Genomic DNA, 16,119 nt, shown 5'->3' on the forward strand with positions numbered 1-16,119 from the left:
GACCAACTGCCTGAACAGTAAATCGTCTTAAGTATGTGTCGTAATTCAGCTTTCAGCAAATGAGATGTTGAGCAAAAATACTAGGAAGTCTTGTTCAGATCTTGTTATTCACATCTCTGTTGTTTTTTTATAGAACTGAATTCTTGAAATAGTTCATGAAAGTCTTGCAATAACCCTGTAAGTTGTATTCAGTTTGGTCTAGCCCCAGAGTGCAAACTCTGTTATTGTTGCTAAAGCATACCAAGAGCTGAAGTATGAATTTCCTGTAAAGCAGATAAAATACTTGAAAGGTTAGACCTGCTTCTACTAAATAAACTCTTTTGGACTCCAGAAAAAATTCTGGGGTTTGTGTTGGGTTTTTTTTTTGTTTTTTTTTTTTTTAAATTTTAACGCACAACAATCAGTAGAAGTCCAACACTGAGTTTTTAATGTAATGCTAACATGCTAAACAGAGTTTACACCTGGAATTTTCCTATATTGCTCACTAGCATAAGCCTGCTTAATATAGGGAAAATGAGCAAGGTACAGATTTTCAGTTGTCATAAGTAGATTAGAAATCATTCAAGCCCTTCCTTTGTGAGAAAAATATTTCCTTTTTGCTGCAATTCATTTATTAGTTGTTAGGGGTTTTTCACAAAAGAAGTATCAGCTATTTTAGGTTAAAATTCTCCTAGCCAAAAAATACATATGAAAGGTTAGCTGTAACTGAGATCTTCTTTAAATGGACACCACATGCCTGTGCTGGGATGGTAGGTAGAAAAGAAGAAGAGAGATAATGCTGCTCTATTAGACAGTCTCACCTGAACCAGCCTAAAGTACTGATCTCTCAAGTGTGCTTCAGTTATGCAAATGTAGGTCAGAGGAAGCTAGTGCTGAAAATCTTCCCTCTAAGGCTGCCATAAATGATGAATTGTTTAAATTTGTTTGTGTATTGGGAACTGAATTTTCAGTACTTGTTCAGCATAGTCTTAGTTAATGTTTTCCCAAAACAAAACCAGTTCTTGCAAGTACTCCTCCAGATTCTTAATGTGGCTTCAATCTAAGCTTTAGGCAAACAATAAATTGATTTTAAACCAATTTTGAACATGCAGAAATCAATATGGTTCTTTGAATGAACACCACATTATTAGGTACATCTGGCTTGTCAATGTAACTATAGCTAAACTGAATTTTAAAAGAGCAAACTCTGCTTAGGTTTAATATCCATTTAAATCCCTCTTTTAATCTCTTTTTAATTAAATTTGAACTAAAAGGAGATTATTCTCACAGCTTGGTATTTTTTAGTTTTGTTTGATTTGAAATTTTATTGCATTTGATATGCAAGTGGTGTTTTGACTGCATGATTAATGGCTTTGGCATCTAGAAGAAAAAGGACATAGTTTGATTGTTACGCATTAGTGAAACACTTGGATCATTCACTTGGGACTGGAACACAGCCCTCGCAAACTGAGACACATGTGTTTTCCCATATGTATGTTGCTTTTATATGAACAAAACCCTTCCTTTTTTAAGGTAATACTCAATTTTCTGTTGTGTCAGCATCACTGCCATACCTTTTTTAAAAAAGAAAAATGTACCTTATTAGCCACACACTCCAGTAGCACTGTTTAAAACATACTGTATTTAACACTAGTTCAGACACTTTGTTTTACAGCTCCTTTTGAGTTTTGGCTATATGATAATAGATTTTCTGTTTTTAATTAAAATATCCATATTCAATTAAAACTGTTACAGTACTGTGTTTTGATGCATAAATATCTGACAATACCTCTTTTCTTATGTCTTGCTGAGAGTGGATCTGGTCTAAGTATCTCTTGTCATGGCCTGTGGTGACACTGCCAGTCTCTGTGTAGCACATTGACTCCCCAGTCGTCTGAGGAATCTGTGACACTTTTGTGTGATTTCTGTTTCTGATGCAGGGTCTTTCATGCCTGTGTTTTTAGTGTTCTGCCACATAGTTTCTCCTTAGACCTTTCTTGCGTTTTTGCAAAGGCTTCATATAATAGCACAACCATTTTGTAAGGATTTTATCATAAACTACTGCTGGGAAGCTTATTTTTCTGTGTGACAAAATTAGCTCAGATCTGCTGTACTCTGCGAAACTGGAGGATTGCACCTTCCTACCTCCGTTCATGCAGGTCTCTTCATCACTGTCACATTCTCTTCAATGCTGCCTTTTGTTTGGCATAGCCGTGTCGGCAATAGCAATCTGTGTGTGCTGCCTTTAAAGGAAAAATTAAAATAATGAGTGAAAACTTTTGGTGTCTGGAGAAACAGTGCTATAAGCTTTTATCAGTACGTGTTGCAGTCCTTGATGCAAGGACCTCAAAAGACAGCTAAACTTAACTATATAACCTTAACTTCTGTTATGTCCTCTATGAACTCCTGAACATTCAGCAACCATCACCGATTATCACCTGTTTGTGGATAGCAACCAAGTCATTGAATGTTACTTGGCATGTTTGCTCTTGAGAAATTGTTTCATACTTGCTCCTGCACTGAAACCTTGTCTTCAGTAACTGGTAACTGCTGAATAAATAAGCACCTCTTGGTGCATGCTATCTAAATGGCTATAATAAAACCATTGTTATTATTAGTGGCTCTGTACAACATGATAGCTATAGTCAAGGCAACAGAATTACATCAGAGTTCGCATATCAGAAGTTATGGTGTTGCTCTGTGCGTGAATTTGCAGAGTTGTTTTGAAAGAAAAAAGGTAAGCCAGTGAAACCCCTTCTGAACTGAGAGCAGTCTCATACCCTGGCTGTTGTGACAAAATGATGCTCATCTTGAGGCCAGAAGGTGGGGATCAGTCTAAGACAGTCCCAGTCCTGTGCTGAGACAGTGCTGTGGCTGAAATGTCCAACAATTAGTGGCAGATGCAAATAAAGCTTATGAAGAAAGCTGAGTTTTGAGGCTAAGTGAAGATGTTTCCTCACCCCTTAACCACAGAGGTTTTGAGTAGAGGCACTGGCAGCTTAAAAACAACTGTTGTTGCTATTTAGAAACCGTCAATCTCAGCATGTTTTTAACAGGGCTGCTGGTTTGGAAGATGCGTGCTGCACAGTAGTCTTGACAGTTTGCAAGGCGTTTATTATTAGGTTGTCTTCTTGGGCTGTCAGTGCTGAAAATACATAGACATGATTGTGGATATTGTGCAGATGGACATTGTAAACTATATAGATGAGACTAGTGGGACTTCCAAATTTCATAGCAAAGTTTTGTTCCATGTTAAAGCAGCTTCAACTTTATGAAGCCTTTTGTGGGTGTGTCTTCCTACCCTCTCTCTCTTTTCTGTCTGGGGGGGAGGAGCTGAGGTGAGGACCCTCTGTAAGGCATATTTTACTGCATCCATGTGGAAACCAAGATGTCCCCTACATGCTGCTTCTTCCTGTCTCTAACTTGATGGGCTCACTGTAAATCCATTTGTCACCCCATACTGCTGCTTATTCTGCCCTTTCATTTTCAGAAAGGAGGTCTTTAGACATACTTTTGTACCACTTAATCTATGGTGAAGCCCTAGGTTTTGTTTACTTTGACTGAAGGTCTCACCAGCAGTGGTGTAGGTTTGTATAAATACTCAATTTGCTGTATATTGCTCTTGACATTTGGAAATGAAAGAATGGATAGACCTCAATAAACTGCTAGGAGGGTGGAGAATGGATGCTGAACAGGAGGGTGTAGAAATAGACGAGGAGGACACCACAGGGGATGGGGAAGAATAGGATGAAGTGCTGGATGCCAAGCATGGTGCAGAAGCTGATCCTTTGGGGCTGGGCTTTTTATAATTTGTTAACTACATGGTAGAAACAAACACCAGAGTATCATTTGTGGGTCAGACATTGGTGGAAGTGTGAGTGCTTCAGCAAGTGCCACAAGCATTATCATCTGAATTAGTCTGAAGTCTGCTCTGCAAAGGGGAAAAAACAAGTTGATAAGGAAGACAAGCAGTGACGATCAGGCTAAAACAGGGAGTACCCATATTTTTCAGATCTGGCTTATAGATCAACCTGATAATGTTTTGGTTTCTTTTGTCTCTCTAGCTCTCAGTGGACTGAATTTTCCTAAAATAAAAGCAGTACCTGGCACATAGTTTATGCACGTGAAGACAGATCACTTAAAAATTCTGCCCGGTAGATAACCGAGATGTTAGAGTTGTGCTGTTATATAAAAACACAGGATGCTGTGTGCTGAAAACAGTATTTCCAACATCAGTCAGAAGCTAAGCACTGTCTAGATCATCTTGATCTATGTGTGTTTTATGGTAGAAGATAATAAACTAAATAGAAATGAGGAGTAAAGTCTGGCTACAGCAACAACAGATGGGCTATTGTACTAGGTACAGTTACAGAACTGTATAAGCAGTGCTGTTAAAATCACACAGGTAATCAAAAATCCTCTTTTTACTCTAAAATATTACACTCCAAATTAACAAAATTGCTCAAGAGATGGAATTTGGTTTTACTCACACTACACAGACAGTGCATACTGCCCTCTTTAGCAATAGTAAGTGTAACATAACTACAGGTGGTGTTGCTCTACCTCTGGGTTAGGAAATAACTTTAAAATAGTATCTTTTTTTGCTAATTTGAATGTCTGTGTGTAACTTTAAGTGCATAAATGAAAGCAGAACAATTTAGATACAATGCAAGAAAATTGAAATTTTACTTTTTTCCGTGACTCTGTGCCCCTCCCTCCACACCTTTCTTCTCCCTGTTTACCATCGTGCACACACATGATGTCTGTGTGTACCACGTGTTGTCTGTGTGTGGCAGCAGCAGAAGGCACAAGCAGCAGGTCAGGGCTGCACTGTTTGGCACCTGGGAGGATGCCTGGCAAGTGAATTTCTGCATCCTAGGAGATGGACAGTGCTGGAGGAGACAGCAGCTCCTTGCTTTGTGCTGCAAGATCTCAGTGCTCTGTAGGGATGCCAAAGAGCTCATCCACCAGCCTAAACTAATAGGGAAGGGCTAGAAAACAAAAATGTCTCCTGTTTTATAAAGCTGTGCATCTTGAAACTCAGTGCAGTTATGATCTACCTGAAAAAAAGGTTGTAGTGGTACTGGAAGAGATGCAGAAAAGGACCAATGGAGCAAGTCAAGAGCACAATTCTGTGTTGTCTTTGACTGCTTATTCCATCAGTAGCTTCTATAAAAAGATCTTTCTGGTAAAACCCAGGTTAACAAGGCACCACTTGCAGAAGAGGTAGCTACAGTTAATTTCCTCATATGTCAGTGTGATTTCCAGACTTTTGATTTAAACAATTTGTCCTCTTTTTTTCCGTGAGATATTTTCTTGTACCTTTTTTTCTGAGATACTGTACAAACGTCTTGTTGCCCTTCTGATAGGGCAGCATGTTTGGAGATTCCATAAACGTGTAGACCAGACCTGCGGCACTTATTTCTGCCTTGGGAGATCTTCGATTGAAATATAACAATCTTACATCTCATTCCCTTTCAGAACAATAGTTAGAGAAAAGCTCAAATATTTGAGAATTGGTGAAATGCATTTACAGTAAGGGGTGTATTGCATCATTTCTCATTACATTTTGTAAATTATATATAAGAAGAAACAATACATGTGAGTGCTTCAGGACAGTATCCAATATTCTACTTGTCCTGTGAGGAAATTTCCTTTTTGTGCCTATAATCCACACCCATTTGGAGAGTGTCAGAAGTTGAAAATTTGTCAACCCAAACATCTTGTATGAGAAATAGATACAACTTGTTAGGGCTATAGAAGAGAGATGGCATAAGCTTTCCTTATATCACTGCATGATTGCTAAATGGCGAAGTTTACATAATCCCTAGGTTATATATTTAACTATGGCATGTCTGAGTTTACTCCATGAAAACAGCTGTTTCAAAAGCTTTGTTTGTAGTAGTAGTAGTGTGAAAGCCAGTACTGCGTCTAACAATACAGTCTTACATGGGACAGTATAGTACAACACTTTCACTTTCTCATCATTGATCCACACAACATTTTGCAAGCTTGCTAATTCATGGGAAAGAACATCTCTACATAATGGCTATTGGCATAGCATAAAGAAATTGTATCTGCAGTTATGTGTATTACAGTCTTTCACGTTACTTGTACACCTCTTTTTTTTTGTCTCACAGTTGGGAGTATGGTGGGAAACCCAGATTTCCTCAGCTGCCATCAGAGTTCTGTCACGTGGCTTCAAATAACTCAGTGCAGTACAGTTGCAGTGGCAAAAGACATGCAGTTGGCTTAGAAAGAGGAAATGATTGGTGGCTATCATCTGTAGCAAGGAGTTGAAGTTGGGCATGGACCTTATTTTTATCTTTTTAAGGTCTGCAATCTACTGAATGTGACATTCTGGAAGAGAAGAAGTTATTGCCAGACAACTTAAATTGCATTAACCAAACAGGGGGAGATTTTTTTTAAAAACTTCATGAATATGTAATGTCTGAAATGTTGCATTACCACTTCCTTCTGTAGAACTGTTCTGGGGTTCTGCAGAGGTTTTTTTTGCAGTAGGAGATTTATTCTTGCTTCCATGGGAGCTGCCTCCTCTTGAAAGCTTCTTTCTGATACTTTTCATTTAGTAGTGGTGCTTCCTCTTTTTTTGTGAACAGGAACGTGCGGTTCAGAATCTTCCTGGCAGTAATTTTAGCACCATTTTTTGGCTATTATGATTTTTATTGTTTAAATATTTATAAAAGATGTAATAGGATTTGCCATCTGTGTATCTAATAAGAAAATGCTCCTGTAGACAGAGCTGTTTCAGCGTGCACTGAGACACAAAACATTGAGTAAGGTTTTAAGCAGGGCTGCAGATGTGCTGACACAGCCTTTCACAATGCCCTGCATATTGCTGTAGTAAACCAAGGCCTGGCTACAGCCTTTCTGTGGTGACTCTGCCTTAGTGTTAGCAGAAATGAGGACAATTTACAAATGATGAGCTAAAAAACCCAAAACAAAACCAACTAACTTTTTTGTAAAGTGAAACCAGAAGTTTTTGTTCTAACAGAGAAGTGTGTAAAGGACTTCAGCCCTTTGTCTTACTCAGCTTTGTGACTTTTAGACTTTCAGCCACTGAAACTTAGTATATAAACACATTTTGTTGTGTGTGCTACATAAAAGATTTAATTTTCCTCTGGGAATTCTGGCCTTCCCTCTGAGACAGTGTCTGTCCCATTGTGTGGTAGGTTTTAAGACCTTCATTTCAGAAAGTTACTTTCCCCCAAGAGAATCTTCTGTATGAAACTTAGCTGTATCTACTGATGCTATTTTTAGAGGTTTTGTCATTCTTTGTTTTGCCTTCCTACTCTGTATCACATACACAGTTTACCATTAAGGAGAGGTTTTTTGAGCTTCCAGGCTGTTTACATCATGGGATCCAAAAATCAGTCTGGATGCTTCAATAACTGCTCTTCCCTGCAGGTGAGGTAATATTATCCCTTACCTGGGCTCTGGTGTTGTTCATGGACTCTGTTTAATTTTTACCTCCCTTACTCCATTACTTTTGCTGGCCTTCTAAGTAAAATATTGGAGTTCTTTGGATGCAGACTCTGAAGAAGGCGGTAACGTCCTCATGATTGAATGCCATTGAAAGTCCCTGCTTTACCTGAGATCAAAAACATACCTCCCAAAACATTCATCAGTCTGGTTGGGGTCTTTTCAGCCAATGCATGTGTTTTTAAGAAGTATAACTACCAAAATAAAACATAAAAAAAACCATTTCTGGAGTTGAATTGAGACCCTGTATGCAGGAGGAACAGGGCTGAGTGAGGAGATGCAATCGTGACTCTATAGGGAAGAAACAAACGAAATCACTGGCTTTTAGTTATCTGTCCAAAGAGGTCTGAAGTTTCTGAGATTTGAGAAATCTTAATTTGCAGAACTTGCTGACATTTAACCACAAGGCTTGTTATCTCTTCATGTCTCTCTGTCATCTAAAGGCATCCATCTGTTGTGTAAATCTCTTCTCTTGTGTAAACACTGGACTCTTGATACTGGTTTATATTCTGACTATTTTTTCTCTCTGCCAACACACCCTTTGATTAAAGGACCCCAAAGGCTATTGCAGTTCATCTTCACTAACACTATGTTACTTCCTGTTCCTCCTCTATTCTGTGTGGGGTTTTTTGAGTGGTTTCAATCTACTAAACAGTAATTAGCCCAAACCACTAATTTTTTATTTTTTATTTTTTATTTTTTTTTTAACTTGAAAATGTGGCTTCTTTCAGTCCGGTGTTGTAATTACTTTTTCTTCTATGATATTGCTTAGGGTGATGTTCGCTTTCATTCTCTGTGCTTTGAAGGATGCAGCTGCTGTGCTTTGCCATGCCACAGGAGATGATGAGGCCTGTAGAAGACAGCTAGCTTCTTGAGAAATGTCCTTAAGGGACCTATGTAGTTGTGTGTATTGCAAAATATTCAAGAGTCATCAAGAGCCTTTAACTAAAATGAGGTCTGTCTTTCTGAGGCATGGGAGAAGTATGTGGCAAAGGATACCGTGAATAAAATCACTCCAAATTGCACAAAAGTTGCTCACATTCTGAAGTATTATTTATCCCGGTCCTCAAAGCAACTTTGCCATGGCTAAAGAAGTCATACTGCCCTTCCTGACTCTGTGCCTTTTACTTACAAAACCACCCTATGCACTAACAGGCTTTCCGTAAGCTTTAATGAATAAAGCTGAATGTTACGATCTGAAATACTTTTTTTTTTTTCTTATGTGCTCCAATTTTGTGCAGCTGACAGCTTTGTCCCTTTTCTATCTTGAAATACACTTATTTCTACTTGAGTCCAGTAAGTCTTGCTAGCTTTTAGTAGTGTTACTTTCAGGAAGACCTGACAACCCCTCACGCACACTCATTTAACCCTGTGAGGGGGAGGTAGGTGGGAATTTGGTTGCATGTTGGAGCTGGCAGCATCACCAGGACATCTCTTGAGAGATCAACCTCCCCTTTTGTTTGAGCAACCGCATTTCCACTGAGGTTTTGTCCTATTTGCTGTGCTAAAAATATATTAAATGAGTAAATAGGAAAAGATGGTTCCTTTTGATGATTTTACTGGAGTCGGTGTCAACTGGAAAATAGCCTTCCATGTAATTCCCCCAGAATTCGCTACGAAGGTGTTATGCATGAGGAGTTGGTGGGTGGTGCAAAAGACCCCTGTTCTCTTGCTGTGCTGTAAAACAATGTCATGTAATAGTTCAAAATAATTATATTTTCTAGGGGTCTGTAGCACAAAGAAATCAGACAGTTTTTCAAAGAAAGAAAGGTAAATTGCTACTTTCAGTGTAGATGGGACCATACACTGAGAATGAGTTAAAGAAAAAATACTTACCTTAAACTACCTGAAAGAAAGCTGCTGCTTCTCATCCTTTCAGCATGTATTTAGTCATCCTGTATTAGTCAGTGTAATTACAGAGGCTACAGAACTAATTCCAGATAGTAACTAGTGTTGAAATGCACAATTTAGGCTTAAAAAATAATTGTTTTAAATTGGATTTTCCTGCAAGTTAAGAGCCCCAATCTGATTGTCAGTTACTGCAATCAGACACTACTCCATACTCAGGGTTTTTTTGGTCTCCCCGGCTTGCTTTCTCATACCATGCTGGCAAGCTGCAACAAGTGAAACTCCACCCTTCCTACAGACTGGGGAGAATAAAATGCATAAACGACGACTGCTGGCGAGTAAAAGACGTTTTCTGTGAAGGTGCTGGTTTTCCAGACAGTCGCTGGTGTGCAGCTGAGAAAGGGGCGGGATCCTTTTCAAGTAGCTTAGTTGTGATTTGCTGAATTCATAGACTTTTTCCCTTAAAATCCCAACCCTCTCTCTTTTTTCCTTCCTTTTTTTTTTTTTTTTTTTTTTTTTTTTGAGAAGTTAACTTGCGGCTGTTTCTCAGCGCGCACGTCAGCTGTAATCAGGTCCCCAGTGCTTTGCACTAACACCATGAGTTCGGAGGCTGATGAACCCAAGGAAGGTATGGTTTTTAACTATTTTCACGGGAGTGGAAACATGCATGCTCATGTTGCCAGCGCCGCTTTTGTGAGTGCAGAGGAGAGTTTCTGCTTGCTTTAGCTTTTGGGTATTCAAAGGGGAGGGGAAAATGCCTTGGCAAAATCATCTGAAGTGCTGACGATTTCCCTGGATGTGAAATGACTGAAGCATTGGCACCCGGGAATATCTGTCTGTCTCAACAATGGTAATTTATTCACACATGGAATACTGGTAAGTGGAAGAAACGGTGTTTCAAAACACTGGTAGTAGAATATCAAAAGAGGAAGTTTTTTTGACTTTGGAAGCACTGTATTTTTCAGCAAAAGAGGAAGTTGCTTGAGGGAGAAGTGAAAGGTCATTATTTTGGGAATAAGCACAATGCCGCTTACTTCCCTGTCTAAATGACTGTGCATGCATGCGTGTGCGTGCATGTGTGTGCGTGTGTTAAAGCTGAGAGGAATGTGCCAAAGCTACAGGGTTTCATTTACTGCTTCTGGAGTGGAACATGTGGAGGAGCTGGAATTGCTCCAACAAAAATACAATTATTCCCTAGTGTTGATTGGGAGGGGGTGCGAGCCAGAGTAGGACAGTAGGGAGCAAGTGGGGGAGGAGGAGGGCAATTTCCTGAAAGTGTCTATATACAAAAGAGCATTTATACGGAAGAGGGAACAGGGCAGTGGTGGGGTTATACACTGGATTTTTCATTACAGAATTGATGTTGCATGGTTACATATAGACCTTAGAGATACTCACAGTCATCCAGTATAGCTTAGAAAAACAACTAAAAAAGCCCAACAGATAAGCAAGCAATAGGTCAACCTAAGCATTTTGTATTTGGTGAAAGCAAGACATTTTCAGAATACTTCAGATGGTTTCCCTTCACACTCTGTACTACTTACCCACTTGAAGAATAACATCACCAGGGACCCCTGCTTACTTGTGTAAGAGTATTTTGCTGATTTGCAGAGAAGCCAGCTTGGACTGAATCAAATTTAATGCTAATAATGCTGATAGAACCTCGTTAATAATGAAGCACGATAGCCTGTGTTTCAATAAGAATTACAATGGTGCTCTGTGTTTTCTTTTTCTTTCTTCTCTTTGAATGTACAGATGAACTAAAAGGCAGGGTTTTTTCCCCGAGAAGATTCTGTAGGACAGATTTATTGAAAAGCAGAACTGAAAAAAATATTTCTCTACAGAAACTATTTAAAAAAGAGAGTATGTGAAAACGAATATGTCACTGTGAGCATTCTCCTTCAGTTTTACAGTAGGAGAGATCAGCAGGCATGCCATAGCATGAAAGATCCTCTGGTTTCATACAGGAAGCCCCAGACAATTTTCCTAAGTTGGCTATATTTGAAATGTAAATTTTCTTGTTTAAAGGAAACTCTTACCTTCTTAGATGGCTCAGATTCTTAAAATCATCTGAGAACATTTTTGCCTTTTTGTGCATTTCTTTTGAAACAATTTGAGATGCCAGGATCTTCATGCTGAAAATAGCATTTGGAGCAGGTGGCTGAGACAGGAAAGAAAGGGTAGCTTTTCAGTGAGTTACTTTTAACTAGGAAAGTGTTTGGGTTTTGCTGTCCTGTGATTTTAATAGGTTAGAATGGAAAATAAAAACAGTAGCCATTGTGGGAAGTTGAGGTACAAATGTTGCTGAAAACATTTTTCGGTCAGTCTGTAAATGTACTCTTGGTAATACACCCCCATATACACTTCCATCTGTAAAGGAATAATTTAGAAGATGCATGAGAAAAGGGGGGTTAGTGTCTGTGTGAATAAAGACTGGGATTAACAGGTGAATCTATAGAACTTCAGCTTTTACACTATTTTGCCTAGTCTGATTGAATATGGCAGGAGAGATCACTGATCTACCACTACTGTGGATTTGTAGTGGTCCAGTTTATGTGGCATAAAATAGGCATTCAGAGTCTTTCAATTAACTGGTTCTGTTTCATCAAGAAACTTCTTTTTGCATAAAGAAAAATTGATGCTTCCTAAATTCAAACTGAATTTGGGGCTCAGACTTTTGATACTGAGTATGTATAGTCTTTTAAGTAGATTACCAAAGGGGGGTGTGATTGATTTTTTTCCTCTAGGTACAAGACCAAACATCACTCTAAAAGAGCAATTCTGATTTACCCACAAGCTATGAGGTCCAGCTGGGGAATTAGCATGTAAAGGTCTATGACTGATTATGGAAGGGATAGAGGGTACACTTGAACAACTATTAAATATTTTACCAGATTCTGTACATTTCAATGCCAGGGATAACGATGAAAGCATAGTGGTTAATTGGCTACATGCTAAAAAGTGAAAGATGGAGAAAGTTACAGGAAAAATGTTGTTTGTAGGCAAAGGCAGAATGTTTATATATTCTTTAAAGCAGAGATGCTTAGGGGGCCAGGGAAGCATCACTGGCCAGGAAGTAGTGAAGGGATGTATAAGGAGCTCTGATAGTTAGTTGCAGCATCCAGGTGTGACTCTGACTATCTGCTGGAAGATCAGTCTGAATGAAAAGGAGGGTTGAGGGCACAGTAATAGCATCGAACATGGTGTATGTTCTGACAGTGATCTGATGGTGAAGTGAGCAATACTTCCAGCCACTTTATACAAATGCATTAAGGTATTTGGAGAACATTGGGATGTCTGTAAAAGTAGATCTAGTGGGTTAATATGGATTATTTATTAAAATCTGCATAACAAGATCAAAGACCATAGGTTTTACTACTGTAAAAATGAACTATACCTATTGTTACAGTGAACCACAAAATCAAGGTCGATCTTGAGTGGTAAACTCCTGGAGATTTTCTCTTTTGTAATTAGTCATATAAAGGTAGTCTTTAACCTCCAGTCAAATCTTAATTTTTTAGCAGGAACTGTGAGCAAAAAGACATTGCTAGGAGACAATCATTACTTCACTGTATGTTGTACTAATTGCTGGATATGGGTTAAGGAGCAGTGTATCTGGGCTCTTGAGCATCTATCTGCCTTTGATCTTTGCATAGTCCACATTAGAATGGTAACATGAAACAGTGGGTTTTTTTCTCCAGTTGTGCTATTTAGTAACATTATAACAATCTTTTTATTCATCCATATACCACAGTTCGGTGGGGGCAGGGGTGGTGGTGGTGGTATTTGGGTGTGTTGGTGTGGGTGTGTGCTGGGGTGTGGGGTGTGCTTGTTGGGGTGTGTTGGGGCTGTGTATGGCATCAATCTGTATTGCATTTACAGATTCCAGCTACTGTCATGATATAAATAACCCTGGCACATTTTCCTGTAGTTACTTTTGCCCTAGATGAAACAAAGACCATGGTAAAGTCAAGACTATCACATTTAAATGCATGGCAGTTTGCTGTTGCATGGTGGCATATCATGTACCAAGGAAGGTACCAAATGGTTTCAGGCTGTTATTTGACTTAATTCCTTTCTGAGATCCAAAGATGTTGTTAACACTGTCATATTAAAAATATGTATCATGAATATACCTTTTTTAATACATGCCAATAGCAGTTAAAATTATTGTGATGTTACTTACATAGTATTTCTTCAATAGAAGGAAATAGTAATTTATGTAAAGCTTCAGAGCTCTTCAGCTTCATTCTACAGGTTTTATGTTGTATACTTAGAAAACAACAAGAGATTAACCTAATGTCTCAAAGGAAAAGTAAAATAATTACAGATATCACAGTGAGTGTAATACATAGCCTATGAAACAATGAATATTATATTACAGACTTGAAAGCAGTGAGAGCCTGCATTGCACCTTTATCATACTTAAAGTACCACATTTCATGGGAGAGAGATACCTCTGCATTCCTACAAGTGCTCATAACTTTTTTAGACACATTTAGCATTTTTTAATCCAAATGGGATTACTGAGGAATGAGCTCACCTGTTTTGTTCCTTTTAGAGCTCAGAACGGAGACACAGAGGTTATAAAATCACAGAGCACTCACTGTTTTGAGAATTCAGTACTCCCTGCTGTAAGTAGTCATGGATTTGCTTTGACATTTTGCAGTCACATATCATTGTGTGAAAGTTTTCCAGGGAAGAATTGTGTTCATTTACATAAAAAAATAGTCTGCTCTTGTGCTTCAGCAGACCACTTATTCCATCCAGAACATCGATGGGAGTCTGTAATGCATAATTCTCCATCTGACTATCCCAAAACTAGCATTTTGTGGGCTTACTTTGTTTCACCTGCTCTATGCCTACCCTCCCTTGTCAAAACAACAATATCCATAAAACATTAAGGCCAGTGAAACAGGGACGTTTTGTTGGAGAGTAGTCTGAGAAGTACAGTTCAGGAGCAGGAAGAATCATCTGGCCCCAATGGATGTGTCATAGATCTGAATTAGTCAATTTGAGGATTTTTCTATTCCACAGATAACTTCCCTACTACTGGTGAAGAGTATCAAAATACTACCAAGGCTACACATTTCATGTACACAACTCTATAAAATCAGAGCAATGCTTAACATCTTGGCGTTTTGCATAATTCCTTCTATAGATTATTAGAATTCAAGATTAATAGGACAAGCTAAAGGCAAAATATGTCGCTTCAGTACAGGAAAGAAGGAAAAATGGAAGTAAGCTTATGAAAAATTAGAATTATTACTAATTGACACTAATACTGTATCACATATGCATGGGGAAAAAGCATTGCAAGAGGTGCAAATAGTGGGGGTAGAAGGAAGAGCAAGAAGCTAAAACCTTAATGAAGAAGGAGCAATGGGAAATTTGGAGGAAAGACCCAGAGGAAAGACTGGTAAGTCAGAACGGCTACATTTTTTTAATGTAGTTTGAAGGATTGTTTGTTTAATGAAGCAAAATACAGGAAATGGACAAAGGGCTTTAAGGACAGGAATACAGCTGCTGTGGTTTGTAGTACAGCTGCTGCAGCTCTGTCTAGAGGTGGGCACTTGAATCTCTCAGTGAGAGCACAGACTTTCTGTTAAAACCATGAGACTTGGAGAAGAAATTGGGGGTATCAGTAGTGGAAGACTATGAGCCAGCAATGTGCACTTGCAGCCCAGAAAGCTAACTGTGTCCTGGGCTGCATCAAGAGAAGTGTGGCCAGCAGGTGGGGGGAGAGCATTCTCCCCCTCTACTCCACTCTCCTGAGACCCCACCTGGAGTACTGTGTCCAGCTCTGGGGCCCCAACATAAGAAGGACATAAGTGGGTCCAGAGGAGGGCTACCAAGATGATCAGGGGTCTGGAGCACCTCCCCTATGAGGACAGGCTGAGAGAGTTGGGGTTGTTCAGCCTGGAGAAGAGAAGGCTCCGGGGAGACCTTATAGCAGCCTCCCAGTACTTAAAAGGGGGCTGCAGGAAAGATGGTGAGAGACTGTTTATCAGGGGTCATAGTGATAGGATGCAGGGTAATGTCTTTAAACCGAAAGAGGGTAGATATAGATTAGATGTAATTAAGAAATTCTTTACTGTGATGGTGGTGAAACACTGGTACAGGTTGCCCAGGGAAGCTGTGGATGTCCCCTCCCTGGCAGTGTTCAAGGCCAGGTTGGACGGGGCTTTGAGCAACCTGGTGTAGTGGAAGGTGTCCCTGCCCATGGTGCCGGGGAGGGGTTGGAACTAGATGATCTTTGAAAGGTCCCTTCCAACCCAAACCATTCCATGATTCTGTGACTCAGGAAGCAGCTCTCCCTCTCTCCTCTTAATAATTGAAATAATGGTTGGTTTTATTTTCCTGACCAAGTCAGAGTAACCTTTAATCTGTGAATGGATTAGGTGGCTACTCTCATTTCTTCTTCTACAGGCTCATAATTGAATGGGTTGAACTGGTGCTCTTTGTTGTATACCATATTTGGAGTCCATATGGAGTAGCTGTCTTCTGCAGAACACTTTGTACCTCACATATTTAGCAATCTCTTCCTCATCTGCCCTAACAGCACAAGGAAGCTAGGTGTTAATTTGAGCAGAGGCCACAGGATAAGCGCTAGCTGTAGCTGGTAGGGTTACTTTAGAGAATCACTGAAACACTGAACAGGTTAATCATTGAGCTGCAATTGTTTGTTTGAATGCTGTATTGCTTTGAGAAAATTCCATTAATATAATTACACTTATGCAATCAAATCTTTTAATCCATAGCAAACTGCAAGACTTGTGTTTAATTGCA

The 16,119-nt window shown here is 39.3% G+C and overlaps 1 protein-coding gene across 2 annotated transcripts in view; it reads left to right on the forward strand.

Annotated features, from left to right (window-relative positions):
- Positions 1-16,119, forward strand: part of TNFAIP8 (TNF alpha induced protein 8) — a 63,793-nt gene that overhangs the window by 32,509 nt on the left and 15,165 nt on the right. Inside the window, exon 1 of one of the 2 annotated variants that reach the window (XM_074931906.1) lies at positions 9,906-9,958. The exons of the other annotated variant lie outside the window; for it this stretch is intronic. Coding sequence (XP_074788007.1) covers positions 9,928-9,958 — 31 coding nt within the window. The 5' untranslated portion in view covers positions 9,906-9,927. Of the gene's footprint in view, positions 1-9,905; positions 9,959-16,119 lie in introns of those variants that run through there. 2 annotated transcript variants of the gene reach the window in all.

Source organism: Athene noctua, chromosome Z, assembly GCF_965140245.1.
Source record: "Athene noctua chromosome Z, bAthNoc1.hap1.1, whole genome shotgun sequence".
NCBI lineage: Eukaryota > Metazoa > Chordata > Aves > Strigiformes > Strigidae > Athene > Athene noctua.